Source organism: Ischnura elegans, chromosome 3 (genome assembly GCF_921293095.1).
Source record: "Ischnura elegans chromosome 3, ioIscEleg1.1, whole genome shotgun sequence".
Taxonomy (NCBI): Eukaryota; Metazoa; Arthropoda; class Insecta; order Odonata; family Coenagrionidae; genus Ischnura; species Ischnura elegans.
The window spans coordinates 62,792,180-62,814,038 of NC_060248.1; the positions used below are offsets into that span (position 1 = coordinate 62,792,180).

At 36.5% G+C, this 21,859-nt stretch overlaps 1 protein-coding gene across 3 annotated transcripts; it reads left to right on the top strand.

Moving 5' to 3' along the window:
- The first annotated feature begins 3,667 nt into the window (after positions 1-3,667).
- On the top strand, positions 3,668-21,316 carry LOC124155913 (proton-coupled folate transporter). Of its 3 annotated transcripts, none has more exons than XM_046530131.1 (10): positions 3,668-4,814; positions 5,032-5,136; positions 6,846-7,004; positions 8,238-8,527; positions 9,677-9,920; positions 14,362-14,644; positions 15,060-15,161; positions 16,739-16,960; positions 17,682-17,838; positions 19,079-21,316. In XM_046530131.1, the coding sequence occupies exons 1-10, from the start codon at positions 4,809-4,811 to the stop codon at positions 19,143-19,145; spliced, it is 1,635 nt and encodes a 544-aa protein (XP_046386087.1). In that variant the 5' UTR covers positions 3,668-4,808; the 3' UTR covers positions 19,146-21,316. The 3 variants fall into 3 exon arrangements, with proteins under 3 accessions (XP_046386087.1, XP_046386088.1, XP_046386089.1); XM_046530132.1 differs by lacking the exon at positions 3,668-4,814 and adding an exon at positions 4,833-4,923; XM_046530133.1 differs by lacking the exons at positions 3,668-4,814; positions 5,032-5,136 and adding an exon at positions 5,151-5,914.
- The last annotated feature ends 543 nt before the right edge of the window (positions 21,317-21,859 follow it).

Consider the following 21,859-nt stretch of genomic DNA (forward strand, 5'->3'; position numbering starts at 1 on the left):
TTATTGTTCATAATGTTGTTCCATGTAAAGGTGATCACGGAGCATTATCTAGTTTACTAAATGTTAGTACTCATTAGATTTGGAGCGTATTGTGTAATCCTTTAACTTTTATAAATCCGAAGAAAAGTTCATTTAAGCATGCATGCTTAAACCCGATTTTATAATAATGCATATATTTTTCAAATGAAATTTCAAATATGAATTTTACTTATGGTATGTTTTAAAGTAAAAATGTACTTAATAGTCTTAATTTCTGTGATACGAAAATTGGAACAGCTGAAATGATTGGTAGCTCTTGGTTTTATAACTCTCTACTTCCTTGCCGAGCTATATTCCATTTCTCACTTTTATTTATAAACATTAAATTTATGATTGAAATAAATAAATCCAGTATTAGAAACTCTGGAAGTCTTTGCTGGGCTCTATTCCATTCCCCATTTTTGTTAATTAACATTAATTTTTTCTTATATAAGTGATCAAGAACACCAATGTTGCTACATTATTTATACTTCCATGCTGGACCTGTCTAGTTACAAAATTTTACAACGTTTTTAAGCTTTGGTTTATGATTGTAACAATGCCAATTGGGTAGTTTCCTTCGTCAAAAAAACGAAAGGCATTGATTGCGATTTGTTACCCACCAGTAGTGTATTCGTAATATACAAATTATTTGGTTTTAGAAAACCCAGTTTAGTTGAATGGAAATGGTCAATTTTAACCACATTAAAAAAAGTCCAGATTGGCGCCCATGTGATGTCGCTCCACGTGACGTCACAGGGACCTAGTTTCTATATGAGTAGATAGGAGTTTTATATCATCTGAGATTATCAATGCATGCATGAGGCACAGAGCTCAGGGAAACATGTCTTATAATCACCTATTAAAATTGCCTAAGGTCGGAAAGTTTTCCTCGTTTGATAAGATATTAATAATCCTTATTTAAGCCAAGCGCTATCTGCTAGCAGGGTACTCTGCTACCTGCTAGCAGCCTGCATCATATCAGCACTCAGAGCTTTGCCCCAAGGTCACCTCACACGGCGACAGCGGGGATCAGAATGACGTCACACGGAATTTTCCCAGCATTCGTACTTAGCCGTCGCGTTTTCTTGCACTTGAAAATTTTCATGTTCCATTTAATCACGGAAAATGGATATCGCCGTTAAAAAATCTAAAAGCGTGAAATACATACTCCAGGAGTAATAATCTTTCGATTTAGGCAATAAAAAAATAATAGGAAACCAACCTATTAATGCAGTGGAAGTATTAATATTCAAAATATTTGTTAAGTCCTAAAATAAGTAAATCTCTGCAACATTTAGACATGTACATGTACTCAAGTTGGCCATAATGAAATATGTATTTATGTATTTGAGTTGAACATGAACCTTGTTTATCATAAGTTTGAGCCCTTTCTTGGTTAAGGCAAGATTTGCCGCTGCTGATTTCTCTGTCCCCTTACATCAAAAAGTCTGCAAGCTACATTATTCCTTAGTTTCCATTTGGACATTTATTTTCAGGAGTTTCAGATCTTGTTAACTCTGTCATGCTCAAGAACGCTAAAAAATATTTTGCTGATGATGGAAATATCTAAATATCTTTATCTTTCGTTATCGTTTCCTTTGCTATGACTCTACATCTCTCCATTGGCAGGAAATCTTTCTGGTTGTTTCAGGGATGCATGGAATTCTAGCGAATGCTATTGGTTTATTTCCTTCCACAGAGCTTATATTTGATCTTCGGAGGACTGTCGGCCTTTTTTAAATTGTGGCAGAAGAATGTTTCAGACTGATCATTGCCTTTAAGTTTGGTCCTAATCTGCTTTAATGCTGCCTTATAACTCTCTACAGATTTCTCAAACAAACCATCCTAATTTTAGGACTGACACCGATGAAAAAAATGGTTGTATGTTGTGCAGGCCTAGTGGCGTATGAAAATGATTACTCTTGTTTGTTGAATAGTCAATCCTTCCAGTTCCCAGTGCTTATTCCAATTATTTTGACCTGGTGGCAGCAGTAGGATCCTTGGTTAACTTCAGTTCCTACACCCACTTACTCAAGGTAATTGCCTTGGTCTCTGGTTGGCTGCTCCATTACTACGCAAACCCATTATCATAAAAGGACATTTTCTATTAAAAATGAATTTTTAGACTGGGCAGAATGAATATACAATATGATTGACTTGTGAGGATACTTATCAAGGTGGTATTGATGGAAATAGTTAAGCATTTTGATGGCATTGGTTAGAACGTGTGAAGACTATTTGGGAGGCTTTGCTGTCAGCCACTTTGCTAGGTATTTGAACCTTGATGAGAAGCCCTTACATCTGCTTGTGGTTGCTACATATTTTCCTGTAAATTCTGCAAAGTCATTCCTGATTTATGAGCTGTAATGGCCTCAAAATCTTGAGTCATTGCAACATGTGTACAGGTGTACCCAAAATCTGTGAGTGACAAAGAGAGTTTTTGTTAAAATAATTCAAAGTAAGTTTTCTGAAAAAAATTAACGTGGAATGTTCTTGTTTTTCCATTTACATGATATGTCTTCTGCTCAACTTCATTACTCAGAAGACATATTTTGCTATAAACGTCATCACTTCAGCAACAATAATTCCAAAACGGCTTGATGCAGCTCTCTACTCAACTGTCTTATCAGCTTATCTTTTTACACCAACATATTTCTTCTCTATCACATCCTTCTTTACCTGTTCCATATATTTTGTTCAAGGTATACCTTCTCCATTCTTGCAATCTACTATAAAAGTCAAGGATACTTTAGATAGCCAGGGATCTCAAAATACATGTGCAAACGACCCTCTGCAGTTTAACCCTTTAGCTCTGGAGCGTCAAAATATTGCTGCCACTGTGTGCTAGACATGGTTGGCAAAAATATTTTTCTGTCGACCCCGGGCGTGTGTCTAGCAGGTAGTGGACCCTCATAATCTGGGACTGTCCACCCAACCCCCTGATGACAGACCATGAATATATGTCCTTGGTAATTATGCAGGGATGGAAGACCCACCACCAAAAGTATAAGAAAGACCAATGCTTTCAAAGAAGTTTCCCCAGCTAATGAACAACAGAATAAATAAATTGCTAGGAAACGCAAGAATTCACTGGAATTGTTTTCATCGTGAATGCGCCGTCGGGAGCTCTCTCTCGGAGAAGGGATAATCCAGATAGTGTTCCTGGTGGTGAGGGTGCCAAGTCCCTGAAAGATGCCTTTGTGCTCTCTGCCATTAGGTTTGGCCGAGTTCAAGTAACCGTGGAAAGGGTGGCAATAAACTTAAGGTAAGGCTGCCAGTGGTAAGAAAATCTGGTCAAATGTTTTTTCGCACTCACCGTCACACAGTTCGAAAATGTTCCCGCAGCCTAAGGGTTAAAGCTACCTGAACAAGTTAGCTCCATGTGAATCATTTAAGGGTTCCATGCCATCTTAATTTAACAAGCAGTTGTTACTATTGCTCAGATTAAAAAAAAAAAATTGTGTATGGAAGTAATCACCTAAAGCTTATACTAGATTCTGGTATTTAGCAACAAAATGGGTGGGAAAGGTTTGTGACAGAAATTAAGACTAAGAGATAATTGAATTCTAATTAGTTTATTTAGTAAACCAATAAAATAAAAATGAATAGAAACAAACATTAAAAATCTGCCAGGAATAAATGGTGCAGAAATAAAAGAGTACAGAATAGTAGATGGTCAAAAACACATCTATAGTGATATTAGCAATGAAAAAATTATTTGGTTGAACAAGAATCCAAACCTAGATTTCCTTTATTACCAGTCCTAGTATGCTACCATAAGTAACTCAACCAAGCCATCATCTACCACAGTGTACATCATTGGACAAGGGGTGATTTATAGCTTAAGGGACTGGAGGCCTACATCCGAATGCCAAATAATGCATTTCGCCAGGGTGGAAACTTGCAAAGGATACGAGGAGGGTCTCAGTTCCCCTTTCATCCCCCTCTTGCTAAAGGTTAGGGCCAAAAGGGTGAGGTTGGAACCACTTTGTTGCTGGTCACTCATTAATTTTTCTTTGAGTTAGGTGTGCCTCTTATAGAATTCCCCTGCAGACCCTCTCAGCATGTATGCCAAACTCCAAAATAATAACAAATGTCCAATTAATGACCTAACACAGACAGTCGAAAATAAGAACAAAATATCACAGAAAATATGAAAAATCAATGCACTATGTGAGGCATTAAGATGAAGTGTGAATAAAAGGCCATGGTACTAAGGACCTTGACATTCTTAAGACGGAAAAAAACACAAATGGCAACTTCAAATCGAAAATTCTTAACGAAGGAAAAACAACTCCACTGACTTTTTACCTGAACTATAAATATTATTACAGCAGGAGTGTTAGATACATTGTTAAATTGCTGATGCCGAGGGCAGGAAAATTTACGCAAATATATTCCTAATGGATAGAAATATATATTATACATACATATTATAATTGACGAACTACATTGTGCATTTAGGAGCATTGTTGTGACAACCTTAACTATGGTTCACGTACCTAAGGCAACGGAAAGACCGACCTTACTCTGAGGACCGACCCTGTGGACATGGTAAAAGGGTAATCTGATGATTACCGATTACATAACGGAATTCTATTGTTCCTATCAACAGGAAAGGCTGCACAGTGATAAACATCTTAGCAGTCCTCGAGGTGAATGTGTGAGGCAACTCATTGTCTTCACCAAAGATAGTGACTACTATCAGGCATATTATTTGCCCGGGTAGATACTACGGATCAAAACAGGGACATGGAAATAAGAGGAACTCCAACTTTGCTAAGAAAATGGAGGTAATGTGCACCAATAAGTTACTTTTACTGCTGTCCAGTTGACAAAGCATCATTAGTTACTTGTGACTTCGTGCATCGGTAGAATCACTTTCTCAGGGTCTACCACATGGTTGCGAACGATTTATGCAGCTTTCTTGGCTTCTTCAAATAACTTAGCTCTTGATGAAACACTTCGTATCCATTAAATGAACCATTAATGTTTATATTTTTCTTTTAGGAGGAAACCAAAGGAAGGCCCAAAAACGCTGTGAGGAAAGAGATGGATCAGCGAGACGAAACTGCTATGAGTTATAAGTCCAGGATTATAAATGCTTTTCAAAGGGTAAGCATTTGAGTTGAACGTTCTTCACGATTATATTACCATTTCGCATACATTGGCCTCGAGATTGAGACACACACACAAACACGCTTGTCACAAGCAGTCATGTGGGTCACTCAGCAGACCAAATGAGGTTAGACATAAGTAATTCACAACGTTGAAGAGTTATCGGTTATTACGGCTCTACGACGATAAAATCTCTTCCGGCTCATCGTAGAGGTCAACCACGCATTTCACTTCGCGACAACCCTATAAAAACATCGATTCACTATCTTGGAATGCGATCAATCTCATAAAGGATAGTGGCCCTAATTACTAGGGAAGAATTAAATTCCTAACTAATCATGTGAAACTGGACTCTTCATATCGACTAGAATTTAGAACTTGTTCTCAGTGTACACTGTAAAGCGGAGTAAGGGATCAGACACACATTGTGGTAATTGAACAATACCACAGTTTAAAATTAACTGAGCTACAATGTGGCGATGCATGAAGATTACTTATCCAAATACTATGCCTATGCTCATTTTCCTGTCCTCGCAGCGTCCACTAGTATACGCGACAGAGTTGTGTTAACGAACGCTAATCGGACATCAAGTCACCAAAGGTCACCAAGGGATGGAGGATGTTTAGAGCGTTTAGGAGAAGGGATAAATCGTAATATAGACGTATGAATATCGCCCTATCGCCCACGAGTTCGCGCTGAAGACGAGCCATTTTCACCCACAATGCATTAGTTTCACTGGCCGTCAGATTACAAATTCCTGCCAAAATGTTTAAGGTGAGTGTAGTAATGTCTATGTAATATACGCTTTTATTTAATAGTATGGGTAATGTACGGTAAAAACTAAAGAGTATATTTGTCTCAGAACCGTGCTGTTAACTTGGTAAGAACATTGATGAAGTCGTAATTTTTGAGGACCAGCTCCACGATTGCTTCAAATCGTGATCGATTTTTATTTTTGATTGTGCTATTCAAATTTAAAGTTCGCTCATTTTTAATACGTTTGAAAAGGTACATTTCCTATGCTGAACGAATCCATATTACATAACCTACATAACTAAAGTTTTGCTGTTGTGCACATCAGTAGTCGTTTTTAAAACCGCCAAAATTTAAAGATGAATTCGAACGAACTTTCAAGCCATAACCTTATGTAATTGTATTAAAAGAGGCCATGTTAAAGCACTTGATGACGGCACATCCCCAGGAATGCCTGATGATTCCTCAGCAAAGTTCATCGTCGTTCTCTTAAATATAGATTTTTGTGGTCATTCTCGTAACTCGCTATCGTTGGTTGTCCTATGCTATTAATTTTGCAAAAGTTGAAGGTTTTGGGAACGTTTTGGATGTAGGATGGCGATTTTTTATTAATTAGCAATAGCTTTGATTAATGATGACAGAACGTAAAGGGTGTATTTAAGGGTATTTGTAAGTGGAATTAAGGTACTGTGGTATAAAAGTGTTTGCTCGAAAAAAGCTTTTAGCAGGCAAATTCTTTTGTGAACAGAGGTAGGTGGTGCCTTTTTTAAATCATTTAAATGTCATGACGTAGCAATCTTAATATATTGGATTGAATAAAAAAGAAGTTAATTTATTTTGCTGAGACGCTTGCCAATAATAGCATTTGTGAATTTTTTGCCAATAAGCCAGGTTTCGATTTTGGCATTTTTATCCTCCAAGTGTGTCAAATTTTTCATTTTCATTTTTTCAGATTACAGTGGAGCCTGTCATGTTCATGTATATGTTTGCATTCAGTGTGACCCAAGTTGTTGAGCAAGCACTTTTTGTTGATAAAGCTTGCAGAGTTGACTTCAACATCTCCTCTGATATTTGTGCACACTTACAAGAGAAGCAGTATGAGAAGGAAATGGTAATTATTTCCCTTAAACCAGGGCATGACAAATTCCTGCATGCTGAATAAATTTAAATTTTCCTCAGCGTTTAATTAAGAATCACGAATTCTTTAACAAGCATCACTGATTCATGGGTACTTGCTCTCCACTGCCCAGCCGCCAACAATTCGGGAAAAGGGTATAGTTGTAAACCTGAGTTTATAAATAATATACATACATATTCTAATCTGCATAGCTGTGAATGAGAATAAAGAACATCTTTTAAACTTACAGTTAATTCTGAGTTGTAAAATTCATTTGGTCATTTAAATAAAATAATATTGAAGTAGTGTATGTCCACAGCTAAAGTGTGGTTGCCCAGTGGGTGAAGTGTGGCTGCTGAGCATAGGGTCCTGGGTTCAAATCTTGAGTGAAGCCATCAAGCACACCCCAGCAAAAATCCTCTAAAGTTGGTGCGAAGGCTTCCGCAGTGACGGATACAGATGGGCGCGCGCGCCCCCCCTTGCAGATCCGGCTGTATTGCCGAACATTGCAAAACCACAATTGTAACTTTTTTATATTATAAGATGGCATTGTCTTTTACATGTTTATAATCACTTTAAATATAATTTTCATATACTTTGCCTGTGACTTGATCATCTCTTATTAACGTAAAAGTTAAGACAACTCAAGATATGTTGCGCCCCCCCCCCTTGAGTTTTTCCTGTATCCGCCACTGGGCTTCCGTGGTGCGCTGGTAATGTAGGCTGCATTTTCTGGGTTTCACCGTGTCATCGTTGCGTTGGGGACAACAGTTTCTCCTGCATTCCAGCAGGTGTCTTCAGGTCGAAGAAATTGAATCTTCAGGCGACCTGAAGATGCCTGCTGGAATGCAGGAGGAACTGTTGTCCCCAACGCAACGATGACACGGTGAAACCCGGAAAATGCAGCCTACAAGAAATCCTCTAAGTCTGATGTGGCCCTGGGAATGGGGCTGGCTTCCTTACCCTGACTTTGTGAAATTTGCGCACCAGTTAAGTGGTCTGAGGTGGGTTCCACCTCACCTATCAAAATCAACCTTCCTGTTGAATCACCGAGTAAGTGGATCTACAAATCCACTGCACTGCCATATGTTATGCAAAGTTCTCATCATGAGTTCATGATTTATATTTTTGGTATTTATTAGTGTACTTCACGATTAAAGCACATGTAAAAGTTATCAATTTCTCTTCAGCTTAATGATGTTTTCTTATTGTATTTTTCATTCTTAGGTCTTAGTGCAGTCTCTGGTTTCAGAATTTCACCAGTACAATAACATTGCTGCAAATGTGGCCACCGTTTTGCTAGCTTTAGTTCTTGGTTCTTGGAGTGATGCAGTTGGAAGAAAGGCACCACTTCTCCTTGGACTTTTTGGCAAGCTTTACTATTCATTGATGGTTGTAGTCAATGCTGCTGAGTGGAGTGGAGGCTCTAGCTGGCCACTTTACACTATTATTTATTCAGCGACTTTACCCTCTTCCATCACTGGTGCTGATGTTGCAATTTTCCTTGGATGCTTCAGGTATGTTACTTCTTCTTTGTGCATGACATGTAGCAAATATTTGAATGAATCCTTTTGTTTGGTTACCATGAATGTTGATTGTAATATATGACTGATGAATTGATCGACAGTATAAATGATCAGGATTACACTCACGAGCCAATGCTCTCGTGGGGGTTATGCAACAGAATTTCAGCTTTGGAAATTTTAACAGCAAAATACGACAGGCATGTAGTGGAGTCTTACAGGGAGATTGAACTACCATCAGGAGAATATCAATGCCATAAGATAGCAACCATGTTGAAAGTGACTACGTGTCAGATTAAAAAAAAACACCCTCGGCCTTCCATCACCCCATGCCGCTGATATTTTTTCCCTTTCTGAGACCACAGAGTCCATAATTCATTTTGAATTTATGAAAGAAAATATCAAGTTACACGAGATATTCCTTTGATTGTGTCTACTCAGAATAAACTTGAATAATTATTTGTTTTATAGCAGGAATTTGAAAATGCATTTAGATCTGAAAATATCTGTTGATCCGGCTCCAAAAATGAAGTATCTGATCCAGATCTGGGTCCAAAAAAAACCTGGATCCATCCATTCCTAGAAAAAAGAATGCCAATCTAGTGATCAGAAGTCTAAATTTACTTATTCCAAAAATACTTCAAAGTCATTTGTCTATTTGTGAAAATTATTTTTGCCCAGAAAATTATTCTTTCCTTAAATTACATATCTATGTCTACTTACCTGTCATAGGTGTAAATTTCACAAGAAATTCCGTCACGAAACGTAAAAGATTTGGTTAGAAAGTTTGGCAGTCTATAGAAAAGTGTGTCTTTTGCATTTTAAGTTCTAAAGTAACTCACTCTGTTAATTTTTGGTTTTATTTTCTGTTACCATTCAAGAAACTTATTGGTAAAAGAATTTTATTGACCTTTATGAAAGAAGTTTTTCTGTCATTGTAAAATGGCAGTTGGTGCAATCTGCGGACAAAAGTGTCTTAAATTTTATCGCTTCATTATGAACCCACAAATGCTGATATAAAGTTGCATTTTTATATTATTTGGTTCTTTTGACATGTTCAATTTTTTAAAATGCTTATATGTTTATGTAAAATTTATTACAGTGATTGTGTTTGTCTGAAATGATATCTCACTTTTCTTTTAGCTATCTGGCTGATATTACAACTGCGAAGGATCGTACCTGGCGTGTTGCTATATTAGATGCTGTGTATTTACTCACCATGCCAACAGGAGTTGCATTGGGTGCTTATCTTTTTGCAGCGTGGAATAGATCATTTTCAGCCCTATTCAGTGTGAATGCTGCTCTTCTCTTGGCTGCAATTATGTATACACTGGTTCGTTTGGAGTGGAAAACTGCTGGGAAAGGATCAAGAAGAGAGGCAGAGACTGTGAGTGAACTCTTTTCAGCATATTAGTCTCTATTATCTAGTTTCATATTTGGCATTTAGACATCACTGTTAAAAGTATCATGTAATATTGAGTAATTGCTCAATTTATATGTGATTTTATATTCTTGAAGTATATATTTATTTCCTACCATGATATTGGTACACGACTCCATTAATGCCATTATTTATATAATTATTTCATTCCCCTAGTTGGTAGCTGCTTAAGGTAATTTTTGGCATATCAAATTTCAACATCACTCTGATGCCTAGAAATCTGGGAGAGAGCATATAGATTGATGACTTTCGTATGTTGTGGGTAGCATGGCACCGGAAGGAGTATAATAATACATATGTATTTGAAAATGTTTATTTATACATGGGATAATTCATATATTTGATTCATTTAAAAAGATTCTGTACTGGCCATTTTCAGTTTTGATAATTATTGGTACTAGGTGATCTTTCATTGCAAACTATGCATGAAAAATAGTTTTGTAATTTAATAATTATTTTAATCTTCTCTTTTTCTTAAGTGATGATTTTCACCTCTTGCCTTTAGTTTTTTTTAATATCCTGTTAATAATTCAAATTTGATTATAATATTTAAAAATATTTTTTAATCTTGAAAAGATAAAAGTCATATGAAATGGTAAAATTAAAAGTATTATATTTTTCATAAAATTCAATTACATACATTCTTTCAACTTTTGTAATCCTTTTCCCCGAATTACATAGGTATGTATTTGATTTTTCTATTTCTTTTATATATGAAAGACGTCTTTCATATATATAAAAGAAATAGAAAGGTACCTTTGTTTATGATATCGATTGGTGAAATAAACTGATGTGCAAGACAAAAAGTACTGAATCAAGTGCATTTTAGGAAATTTGACTTTATTTTAGCTTCAGCAGAAAGCAGCACATGACTCTTCCTTGCAGAAGTGTCATCCTGGGAATACTTGAAAGGGGCGTACTTGCTCCCCTCATCTGGAATAACCTCTAGAATGGCCAGATTACTTTTGTGTCATGTTTGCATTGATCACAGTACTAAAGAGATACTTAAATGTTTCATGTGTTTATGTTCTCTGATAGTTACTGATACCTCTCCCTTGGGCTACAACCTAGCCACGGCGGAAAGGCTTGCATGTTTCTATGACCCCTAGAGTTACACTGGCCAGATTAATTCTCAATTACTCCAAATCGGGCCACCATGCCAAATAGGTCAAAGGATAGGGACCAGGGTAGTCCACGTGATGGTGTCATCTAAAATCCCTGTTGAAATGGAAGAGGGAAACACTACCGACTACCTCTTCCCTGAAAATATAGAGTACAATCAAATGAGCCTTGAAAATTCATCAAATGGGACCTGTTGGCATAGGTTGGGGGTCATTTACAGCTGTGAAGTTGGCAAGGCCCTTAAAGTTGGCAACATCTGAAACCCTGCAGAGACTTATCGTCACCATCAGCATCCAAGAAAGAAGAAAAGAAGCTGAAGAAGATGGCAGCAATGAATGTAGGGAAATGGAACATGAGGACAATGATGAGGGCAGGCAAGCTAGAAAATATCAAAAGGGAAAAGGAGGAAAGGAGGAATGATAATCTTGGGCCAGGAATTATAGATGTGGAAATCGAGAGAGAAGAGAATTAGAGATATGAAGGCTAGGATAGCAGTGGGCATGGACAATATCCCATGTGAGCTACTGAGGAATCTTGAGAGGGATGGCAAGAGAAGGTTTTTCAAGCTTATGTGCAGGATATATGAGGAGGGATGTTGGCAGTAGGATTTCCTGAAAACAGTTCTAATTCCGCGACCCAAAAAGAGGAAAGCTGTGGAATGAGGAGACTACAGGACTATCAGCCTAATATCAACCATGGCAAAAGTGGTGCTGATGATATGAAATAGATAATTGGAGGAGAAGGCCAACAAGTATTTGGGCTAAGATCTGTTTGGTTTCAGAAAAGTAAAATCAACTCAAGATGTAATGGTTGTAATAAAGTTCCTAGTGGAGAGGAACCTAGAATATAACCAAGGTATGCCTGCTTTGTGGATTTTGAGCAAGTATTTGGTAGGGTGGGCTGGGTAAAGTTAATGGACGTTCTTAAAAAAAAAATAGGTGTAGATTGGAGGGATAGGCGAATCCTTCATAATTTGTAAATGGCCCAGACTACAAGTTAGATTAGGGGATGGAGAATCTGGGTGGGCAAGCATTGGCCGAGGAGTGAGGTAAGGTTGTCCACTATTGCCCTTGCTTTTTAATGTCTATGCTGCGGACATGGTAAGGCAGGCATGAGATGAGTTGGAAGCCAATCTTAAAGAGGAGGGGATAATGTTTTAATCAATGAGGTTCATGGATGACCAGGTTTTCAGTAGCCAGGAGGAGAAATGACAAAGTGCTGGACATGGAAGGTAAGGAGAGAGGGCTTTTAGATATAATATAATATATATTTATTTACGGGTTAATAGAAAACCCTTTATATTGGTGTGCATTAATTACAAGTATTTCAAGTAAAAAGGAACAGTTCAAAATTATCATGTCAATAGTAACAACTAAAATAAGAAAAATAAACAGGAACAGTCAAGTAACATTGCTTCTCACAAATCTTTTAAAAGTGGTTGAAGAAGAAGAAAAAATGTCAATGTCCCTTGAGATTTCATTAGCATCTCTCATTGCACGGTATAGTGGGATATAGAAAGAATAATTGTTTGGTAAAAAAGGAACATTAAACAAATTACACTGTCTGGTGTTCACCAAAGGTACTCTTAAGGACAGAAAAGACAATAACGTTGAGCACTTTATGTGATTGTTTAAAACATAATTAATAAAAATATAATACCAAATTGTTTTCTTCTACTTTGAAGACTATTCAGGTTTAAGTAATTCATTAAACCATCATATTCTCCTTTCTTTCTCGAAATAGAGAACTTGTTTGAAGCATACCTTAGAAACTTCTGTTGGACCCTCTCCACGGATGATTCGTATTTCCCGTAGAATGGATTCCACACTATAGATGAGATACACAGGAGACAAAAGGTAATGATGGAGTGAGTACTGAGTGGGGAGGGACGTGAGGACGTTAAAAACAATATTAGAGAGTAGAAATTGGGGTAATCGAAGGAGAGTAAGAAAGAGAATAGGATTTATAGATTAAATGAAAGGGACTAAGCTGTATTGTGAATTGTGATAAAATCAAGGCCCAGCTGTGAAGAAGCAAGAATTAAGAAAGGAGTGTGACAAGGCTGTACATTTTCGTAATTTTCAATGTTTACATTGAGAAAGCCATTAATGAAATCAAAGAAAAGGCATTGGGAGTGAATATCCATGGAGAAAAAATTAGCATGCTAAGATTTGCCGATGACATAGCCGTTATAGCAGAAACAGAGAAGGATTTGAAAAATATTCTGGTTAATATGGGTAGGGTAATGAGTAGATATCAACTGAAAATAAGCAAGAAGAAAACCAAGATCTTAGTATGCAGCAGAAGAGAAGAAGTCAAGACCAACATTAAAATAGGGAGGCAAAAACTGATAGAGGTGGATGAATTCTGTTATTTGGGAAGCAAGATAACTAGTGACGGGAGAAGCAAGAAAGAAATTATCAGCAGAATAGCCCAGGTGAAGAGAGCATTCCACCAAAAGAGAGACCTGCTTACAGCGGGAAACTTAAATATAGAAGTAAAGAAACAATTTATAAGAACATACATCTGGAGTATGCTCCTATACGGAAGTGAGGCATGGACAATGACCGCAGCGGAGAAAGCAAGGATAGAGGCCTTTGAAATGTGGTGCTACAGAAGAATGATGAAAATCAAATGGATCGACCGAGTTAGTAACGAGGAAGTCCTAAGAAGGGTTGGAGAGAAGAGAAGCCTCATGAAAACCTTAATAAGAAGACGGAACAACCTTATAGGCCACATCTTGAGACATGATGGCCTGATGAAGACAATCGTCAAAGGACAAGTGGAAGGCAAGAATGGAAAAGGAAGACCCCGAACAAAATATATGGAACAAGTAAAGAGAGATGTGAAAGAGAAGAAATACGTAGGTGTGAAAAGATTAGCTGATAGGAGAACTGAGTGGAGAGCTGCGTCAAACCAATCCTAGGATTGTTGACCAGTGATGATGATGATGAGAGGGTAGTCCTTGAAGGGAGGTCAGACTGCCAGAATACTTCTTAAATGCTCCTTGGAAACCTACCCCGATCGGTAGAATACTTTGAGAAAAATTACTGATTAAGGCATAGGAGAAGAGATTGCAACATCATGGGAATAGCATTGACTACGTGAAAATTTTACCCTCATCAATACCGGGTGTTGATTTTTAGAACTATCATTAGAGAAAAAGGCATCTTGCATTCTGTAAAATGTGGTAGCCATCGTTATGGCTTATGGTATGAACTTTGTCTATACTGCACTGTTTGATTAGATGTGTTTATTCATCCAGGTGGAACCAGATGAAAATACAATAGAAGGATCTGATCATCCAACACTTTTACAAGAAGCAGAGGAAGAAGATCACACAAAAAGGAATGAAAATTCGACGCCTCATGAAGATATCCGTGGTGAAAAACTTATACCTGATTCGCAAAAAGGCTGTTTTTGGAAGTTATTTGACTATGAGCATGTGGTGGATTTATGGAAGACTGTAATCAGGAGGAGGAGCGGAAAGCGACGTGCTGCCTTGCTTACTGTCTTTTTGGCCATGGCTCTGTACACATTCCAGAGAGGTAGGTTTTGATACCAAACTTACAGTCTTTTTCTTTACTGATAAATTTAGGGTTGATAAGGTTTTTTGGGAAATAAAAATAACTATACTATCAGTGGTAATGAGTTTTCACATAATAGTTGTTGACTTCATGAGTTCCTGCTGAGCAGTGCACTGCTTCATAGCTGTATACTTGCAAGTTCCTCTCTTTAGCCTTAGAATCTCTGATGGTGTCACCAGTGTCACCAACTCTTGAGAAGTGAGTGGTAGTTTTTGCTTTTTTTTTAATAATGAGGGTACGCCTGAATGAAAAAGATTTCTCTTTTGTCTTAATTTATCTTTCCCTCCCATCAGCCAAATTCTTTTAGTAAAGTGTGATTTGGGTGTGAGTGAATGACCTAATTTCTATTTTTGCACTAATGGAAGTTAATTTTCAGATGAAAGGAACATGTCCTATTTGTATACACAAAAGGAGTTTAATTGGGATGTGCAGACCTTCAGTAATTTTAGGACAGTTCAGTCTGCTCTCTATGTCACAGGTAAGGATGCATGTGTAATTACTGCTTTTCAAATTCCTAATGTTCTTTTTGAACCATTCCCTTGATGTTTATTGTGACCTTATAAAAACACTCTGTATCCTAAATTTTGCTTGTGGTGTCTATGTTTTATTTGGGTGGTCCAAATTTTTTTTGATGCTAGTTACAAGTGCTGGTGAATTTTGTAGTACACATACACATACATATGTATATAGGTACTAGTTTTAGTTGCAAGCGTATCACAGTGGTAGATCAGCTAGATTGCTCCATATTTGACATTGCTGAATCACGTTTGGAAATTAATCCATATTTTTACTATAAGCAAATGGCCTACTCCATAGGGACAATAATTGTGGTTAGAAAAATAACTTTTGAGAATTAAAAATATCATTTCAATTTCAAGCTCTCACCTGCCAAGTGAGTGGTCTCTTTGTATGTTTGCTATGAAAAAGATGTTTTGACCTTTTTTCTATTTTCTTTATCTTGTTAATAATAGGTTTTTTGAGGTATATTGCCTATCAATTATTGTATCACAATTCATACTACATATATATTTCAAACTCACAGTAACAAGCTTCTTTTGAAAGTATCACAATGATTGCTCAATGGGATTTAAAGTTCTGCAAATTTACCTGCTGTAGAACCTTTAATGGTCTAGAGGAATGACAGATCTGGGGGGTAGGAAAATATTTTTGTTTGCTATGTGGGTAATTTCACTGTCATTACCTTGGATGCTTAGAGGAGTGGGTGGGCCATTTCGGGAAGGTAGGAGTACATTGTGTAAAAGGTTTTCCTGTTGACACTCAGAGGAATTACCTGTAGCTTTTAGCTGTGGAAAAGCAAAATTATTATCTTCAATGGTATCTGCCTTAGGCTGGTAGACATTTTATTTGGTCCATAAGAACATTCTGTAGCTCTCCTACTATGTCCACAGTATATTTCGTATGATCACCTTGAATATTAATTCTCTTTTTTTCTTGTATTCTGGGTTATAGAAAATGGAAAATAAATGTATGTGGCTAAAACTCAATGATCAATTTGTATGATTTAGTTTACCAGCAAAGTGGCATTGTGCAGTAGGCAAACAAGATTTTTAGTAGAACTAGGTGGATATTTTTGAGGCTCGAAGCCCATTGGTTTGACTTGAAATCCTTGGCAAGAGACCTATTCATAGTCTGGACGACCTTCTAAAGCTGGCTTGAACCCTGTAATTGTTTATGATCTTCTTCTAGAAATTTGTATGCAAGATTGGCTTGTGGTGTTTAACTTCAGATACTAATGGAGAGGGATTTTATCATGGTTTCATAATATGTAATGATATCTTGTAGACCTACTCTTTGGTCAGTTAGTGAAACTTAATTTGAATGTTTTCTTCTATTTCTATGGTAAAATAATTATACCTATCACTCAATAGCTAGTGCTCAAGTTTTAAATTAGCGTTTAGAGTACGTTTTTGAAGGCCAGTGTAAACTAAGTAAAAAATTTAATCTTTGGCAATGAAAATGTTTGCTCTGTTTTCCAGTTTTTTTCTGGTTTACAGTGAAAAATGGTATTGATGCCTCTTTTTCTGACTCTGATAGCAACATTAATTGGACTCCCGCTGCTAAGCCGCAAGTTTGGTGTTCGTGATACAATGATAGCAACCTTTGGCGCTGTTTCCAGTTCATGTGCTAGAGTGACCTTTGGACTGGTCAAAAACCCAGATTTATTCTATTTGGGTGCTGTGTTTGCTGCATTTGCACCAGTGATACCGTCTGTTTTGAGGTCTATGACATCAAAATTGGTACCACCTTCTGAAAGAGGTGAGAAACTTGTGTTAGTCAAGATGTTAACAAATGGATCAAAAGCCTTGGCCTAATGATTTTGTTAACAAATGGATCAAAAGCCTTGGCCTAACTTGTTTTCACTAAATAAAGTTCTCCCTTCTACTGTATGCGAGCTGTATATATCATAGTGAGTTGCTTCTTTCTACATGCATATGACTAGTATGTCTTGTCATGGGTTATATTCACATCCTATTGTAATCACACGAGAGGATATAAGTACCATGCAGTAAAAGGGTTACAGAAATACAGAAATTAATGATGCTTCATGCATTTTTTCTTAGAGTGCTGGAGCAACCATGCCCATTTTTTGTAGAAGCCCTTCTTCACTGTTAATTTTGTCTCCATATTTTTTTCCATATTTATTGAAATTAATGGCCATTTCATAATATAATTAGAAACCTTGAAAATTCAGCTATTTTCTTATGTAGTCGCCCTTGTACTGAATGACTTCCGCATCTTTGAGATAAACTTTTGTATTCCCTCCCTGAATGAGCTTCCTGCCACTTCTTGTAGGAAGGTAAGAACTGATTCTAGTCATAGTCATTAATCGTAAACATTTTGTCTCATAAGGTTTATTTTTCCCATTTTGTTGCATTGAGAATTGCATGCTTTCCGAATTTTGTGAATTTTGGCAATAAATTCCTGCCTGATTATTTCCTTTCTACACTCTGTATTGACTGTGGTCTGTATTTTTCAGGGAGAGTTTTTGCTGTACTGTCATCAGCAGACAATGCGGTTCCTATTGTTTCTGGCGTTATGTATTCCCAATTGTATAATGCCACATTGAAGACGTTTCCTGCAGCAATTTTTTTCCTCACTTTGGCATCACAATTGTCAGTGCTCTTTCTTGTGCTGTAAGTATTTTTTTAATGTATTCATAACCCCATGGCAGTTAAACTTCAGCTCTAGGGAATGTATAATTAGATGTGAGTGCCTGGTTAACTGCTGAAAAAAAATTCTTGTATGTACATTCAAACCTCTCTCTTCCCCGCTCCTCATCTTTACGGTGAAAACTCTTCCTTTTAACGGGGATGTTTTCAGTCCTCTCCTTCTTTTCCAAACCAGTCTCTTCTTTGCCTTTTAAAAGTAGCATCTCTTCTCTCTCTCTCCTCCATTTACCTCTGCAAGGCATTTCTGGAGTCTTATATGCCTTAAGGTCATGCCCGTGTGACCAGGCAATTATTCATTTGAATTTACATAGTGTTTGTTAACAAATGGATCAAAAGCCTTGGCCTAACTTGTTTTCACTAAATAAAGTTCTCCCTCTGCATTCTGTTGTTCCAGTAATATGCTTCCCAGTGGCTGGGACCTTCCCTGCCACGCAAGTAGAAAATGATCAGAAAGGAATTGCATGTACATATCATTTTCCAGTTTGCTCAGAGATCTAAATACCTACTTAGATATGCTACTGTATTTAGTGGGTGCGGGAAAATATTTACAAATTTGCAAGGGCCTTTGATATTGATTGTAATTAATTGTCCGGACCCCCCTAAAATGTTTGAACATAATTACTTTGCTTCATAAAAAAAAACAAAATATTGAAATGTATATCATGAATTAAAAGATTTATTTGAAAAATGAAGTTTTTTCGATTATGAAAAGTGTTAAAATTAGTTTAAAACCCTCTAGTTAGTACCCTGGTACCCTGTTTTTAAAAAATGTCTACCCCTGGTTTTGGACCCCCCCCGCCAAAAAAAAAAAAATTCCTGGCTACCACTGATTGTAATATTTTCTATTTTGATCTTCCACAAAGCTAATTTTTTTCTTATTTTTATTAACATGTCCTGTATCTATTTATTTTTTAGAATGATTTATGATATGATATTGGAGTTAAATTATTTGGAATGTAAGGCATAATGACAAATTTATTTTTGCTAAATACCTTTCTCTGAAATTTTTTTCTAATTTTTCAAATTATGTACTCCATGTATTCTTTTCCAATCATACTGTGACTCATTTGCAAATTTATTTTGTTCCACTTGTTGTCAATGGTATTTGAGACTTCTATTTTTAAATGTAAAAATGAAAATCATTCATAAGTGAATTTTTATATGATTATGTGTTGATCAACAAGTGATTTTGTTTCTTTTTTAGTGGTATTCATCATTGTTTGGGCGGTGGAAAATTGGAGCAGGCAACAGATGATGCACCAAGTGATTAGGCTTAATAGATTCCAGTTAGATTCCCATTATGAAAAAGTGAAGATTTGATTGGATTTTGGATCATTAGGTGTGAAATTCTTATTGGTGGAGACATGGATTAACATATTCAGTGATGATGTGATCTATGTTTTTTCCTATTTACGGGACCATATCAATCTATCCATTCACTCCAAGCCTGCCAATCAGGCTGAGTATCCTCACCCAGGATCAGTGTCCAGAAATGTTTAAAGCTCTTATGCACAAAGCTTACATTTCACACATTCAGTTCACTATTTTATTAGTGGAAAAAGTGGGTTGGTTGGTTATTCCTTATGGCAAGTGTGAACTTGATCATCTTCACTTATCCTGAAAACCCTCTTAGATGTGTTCAGTTCCTATGTGGCTGTGACCTTCAGTTACCTTCATTCTATTGTTTTGTGCAGTATGTGCCCAGCTGAAAGTTCAACTGGTGTTTGGGAAAACTTTAAATACCACATCTGACATTGAATGTGTTGATGGAGTAGTATACAATATTGTTAAATTTAATGTTTCTGACTGCATAAAATTAACTTTTCTTTAATGCATGATTTTTGCATTCCAGTAGTTTTATTTTATTGTTTCTAGCCAAGTTTAGTTTTTTTTGTTATTCACCAGGTAAAACTTTTTTGTTAGTAATTCATGAATGATTCCCTCTTATTTTGCCAGAGGGATCTTTTAAACAGTGAGCTGATGCATTATTTAACTCTCAAGTTAATGATGGCAGCATGTGAAGAGAATGACCTTATATATAAGAAATGCCTCTTTCAGCTTCAATTGTGCTTTTGAACTTATCTTATCAATGATTGATGCTGGTTGAGCTCATTGCATAACAATGTGTTCTTAGGTAAAACATAGTTCTGATTTTCAAAGTTTTTTATGTAGCCAAACTAACACTAGATTTTTCTTTTTCTATTGGTTATATCTTTTTTACTTCCTCAGCTATTGCATGAGGCAAATTTTCTCCCTTTGTTTTTGTTGATTGCATGAAGTTTTTCTTGTGTATGCAGTTGAAAATTTTTTGGTGATAAATTTTTATACAAAATGAAGTATTTTTTTTCTCTCGCCTACTAGAAAGTAAAACTGACACAAGGTATGCTTGAATCATATTAATCATTTTGAATTAGTACATGTTTTGTTGTGTTTGCAGTTTGATTATTAATGTCTATACATGGTGTGCTTTGCAAAATCATTGTTTCCTTAGATATGTGCAAATATGTGTAGTTATAAATTACAACCTCTCCCTCTTTTGTTGTCACAGGTTTTATTCAACATGAATTTTTTAAAGACTTAATTGTGATGGGATATTTCATACTGTGATCTTGGTTAAAAAATGACATTGTATGACTGACAAGTTATGATGCTGTCATAGGAGATTTTATTTTTATATGAAACAGGTATTTTTGATAAAAATGATTTCATGAAGATTATTGACTTTGAACTTAAGTGTCACTATTATGGCATTGACCTATGCATCCTGTGTGCTTTTGCGATTGTGTGTTGCTTTGGTGGGGTAGTCTCAACTGCATGTGAGCAATATTGCTGCACTTGTCAGTAAAGCCTCTTCACAGCAGCATCCTTTTTGGGAAACCAAAAAGAAACAAAATCACACTCCAGGGTAGCCAGGGTAATCCCTCAATGCAAGTGTACACAATTAGAGGTGTCATGAATAATCATAGTTTTACAGTGAGGATGATGCATGGAACACTGCAGTTACATGCCTGAGTGACTAGATTTGCTCTTAGTTTCCTGGTTACTCTTCTCGTTTTTCTTTTTTTATGATTACAGTTACAAATTGATAGACAAGTACTTTTAAAAAGTGAAAAATGCATTGCATATAGAAAACAATATTTTGAGGGTTATTCATTACTGTACCACATCTGGCTTCTTTTCTTGACTCCAGTGATGGTCCCTCGCTAGAACTTTGTAGCAGTAATCTGTGGTGTGTATTGACCCCATGGGTATCATTATATTCCAACTTGTGATATTTTGTTTTACAGGGTATATAAGTGCCATGTTCAGTCATTTTTGACCCCTTCCTGCCTCTCGATAGCAATAATAAATGTACTCTCCACACTCCACCACTTTTTCTTTGTACAATTTATCAATTTGTAAACATTTCTTTGAATAAAAGGGGCCCATTATTTTATCGTAATTTGAATTGAATAGTTAAGACTTGTCATGAAAACTCTTCTTAATATCACACACTTCTGTGTTTGTACCTTTGTAATATCTGGACATTTTTTGTTCCATGTGAGAATTTTTACTTTACCAAAATAGGTGTATCCAGGATTTATATATACTAAGGCCTGCAGTGGATTGGTGGAACACCCTTTGTTTGGACCTGCACAACTGGGTTAGTGCAAAATACATCAACAGCCATGAACCACAACCTTGAGAAATTTCAATTCTAGAGAGTACATTCAGAACAGTGGGTCCTTTGTAGAGTATGTAAGTAAATTGTTTCCTAATATCAAATTATTGCGTTTTCCATGTGATGAACTGGCTCAATTTAGACAAAACAACATAATGATTGGGCACCAGTCCATGGCATCAACAGCTATCATGTCTGGGTTGTTAATAGATATGGGACAACTATTGCTCGCTCTGCGAATCACTCATGCATACAGGCTGTAATACTTTCAAATTCAGGTATGAAGACAGTATTCAAGATCTCACCATGAATGACTTCATTAGG

Coding starts and splice junctions, on each gene's coding strand:
- LOC124155913 (XM_046530131.1), top strand. Junction 8,528..9,676: donor ATTTTCCTTGGATGCTTCAG/GTATGTTACTTC, acceptor CTTTTCTTTTAG/CTATCTGGCTGATATTACAA. Junction 15,162..16,738: donor GTCTGCTCTCTATGTCACAG/GTAAGGATGCAT, acceptor TGACTCTGATAG/CAACATTAATTGGACTCCCG.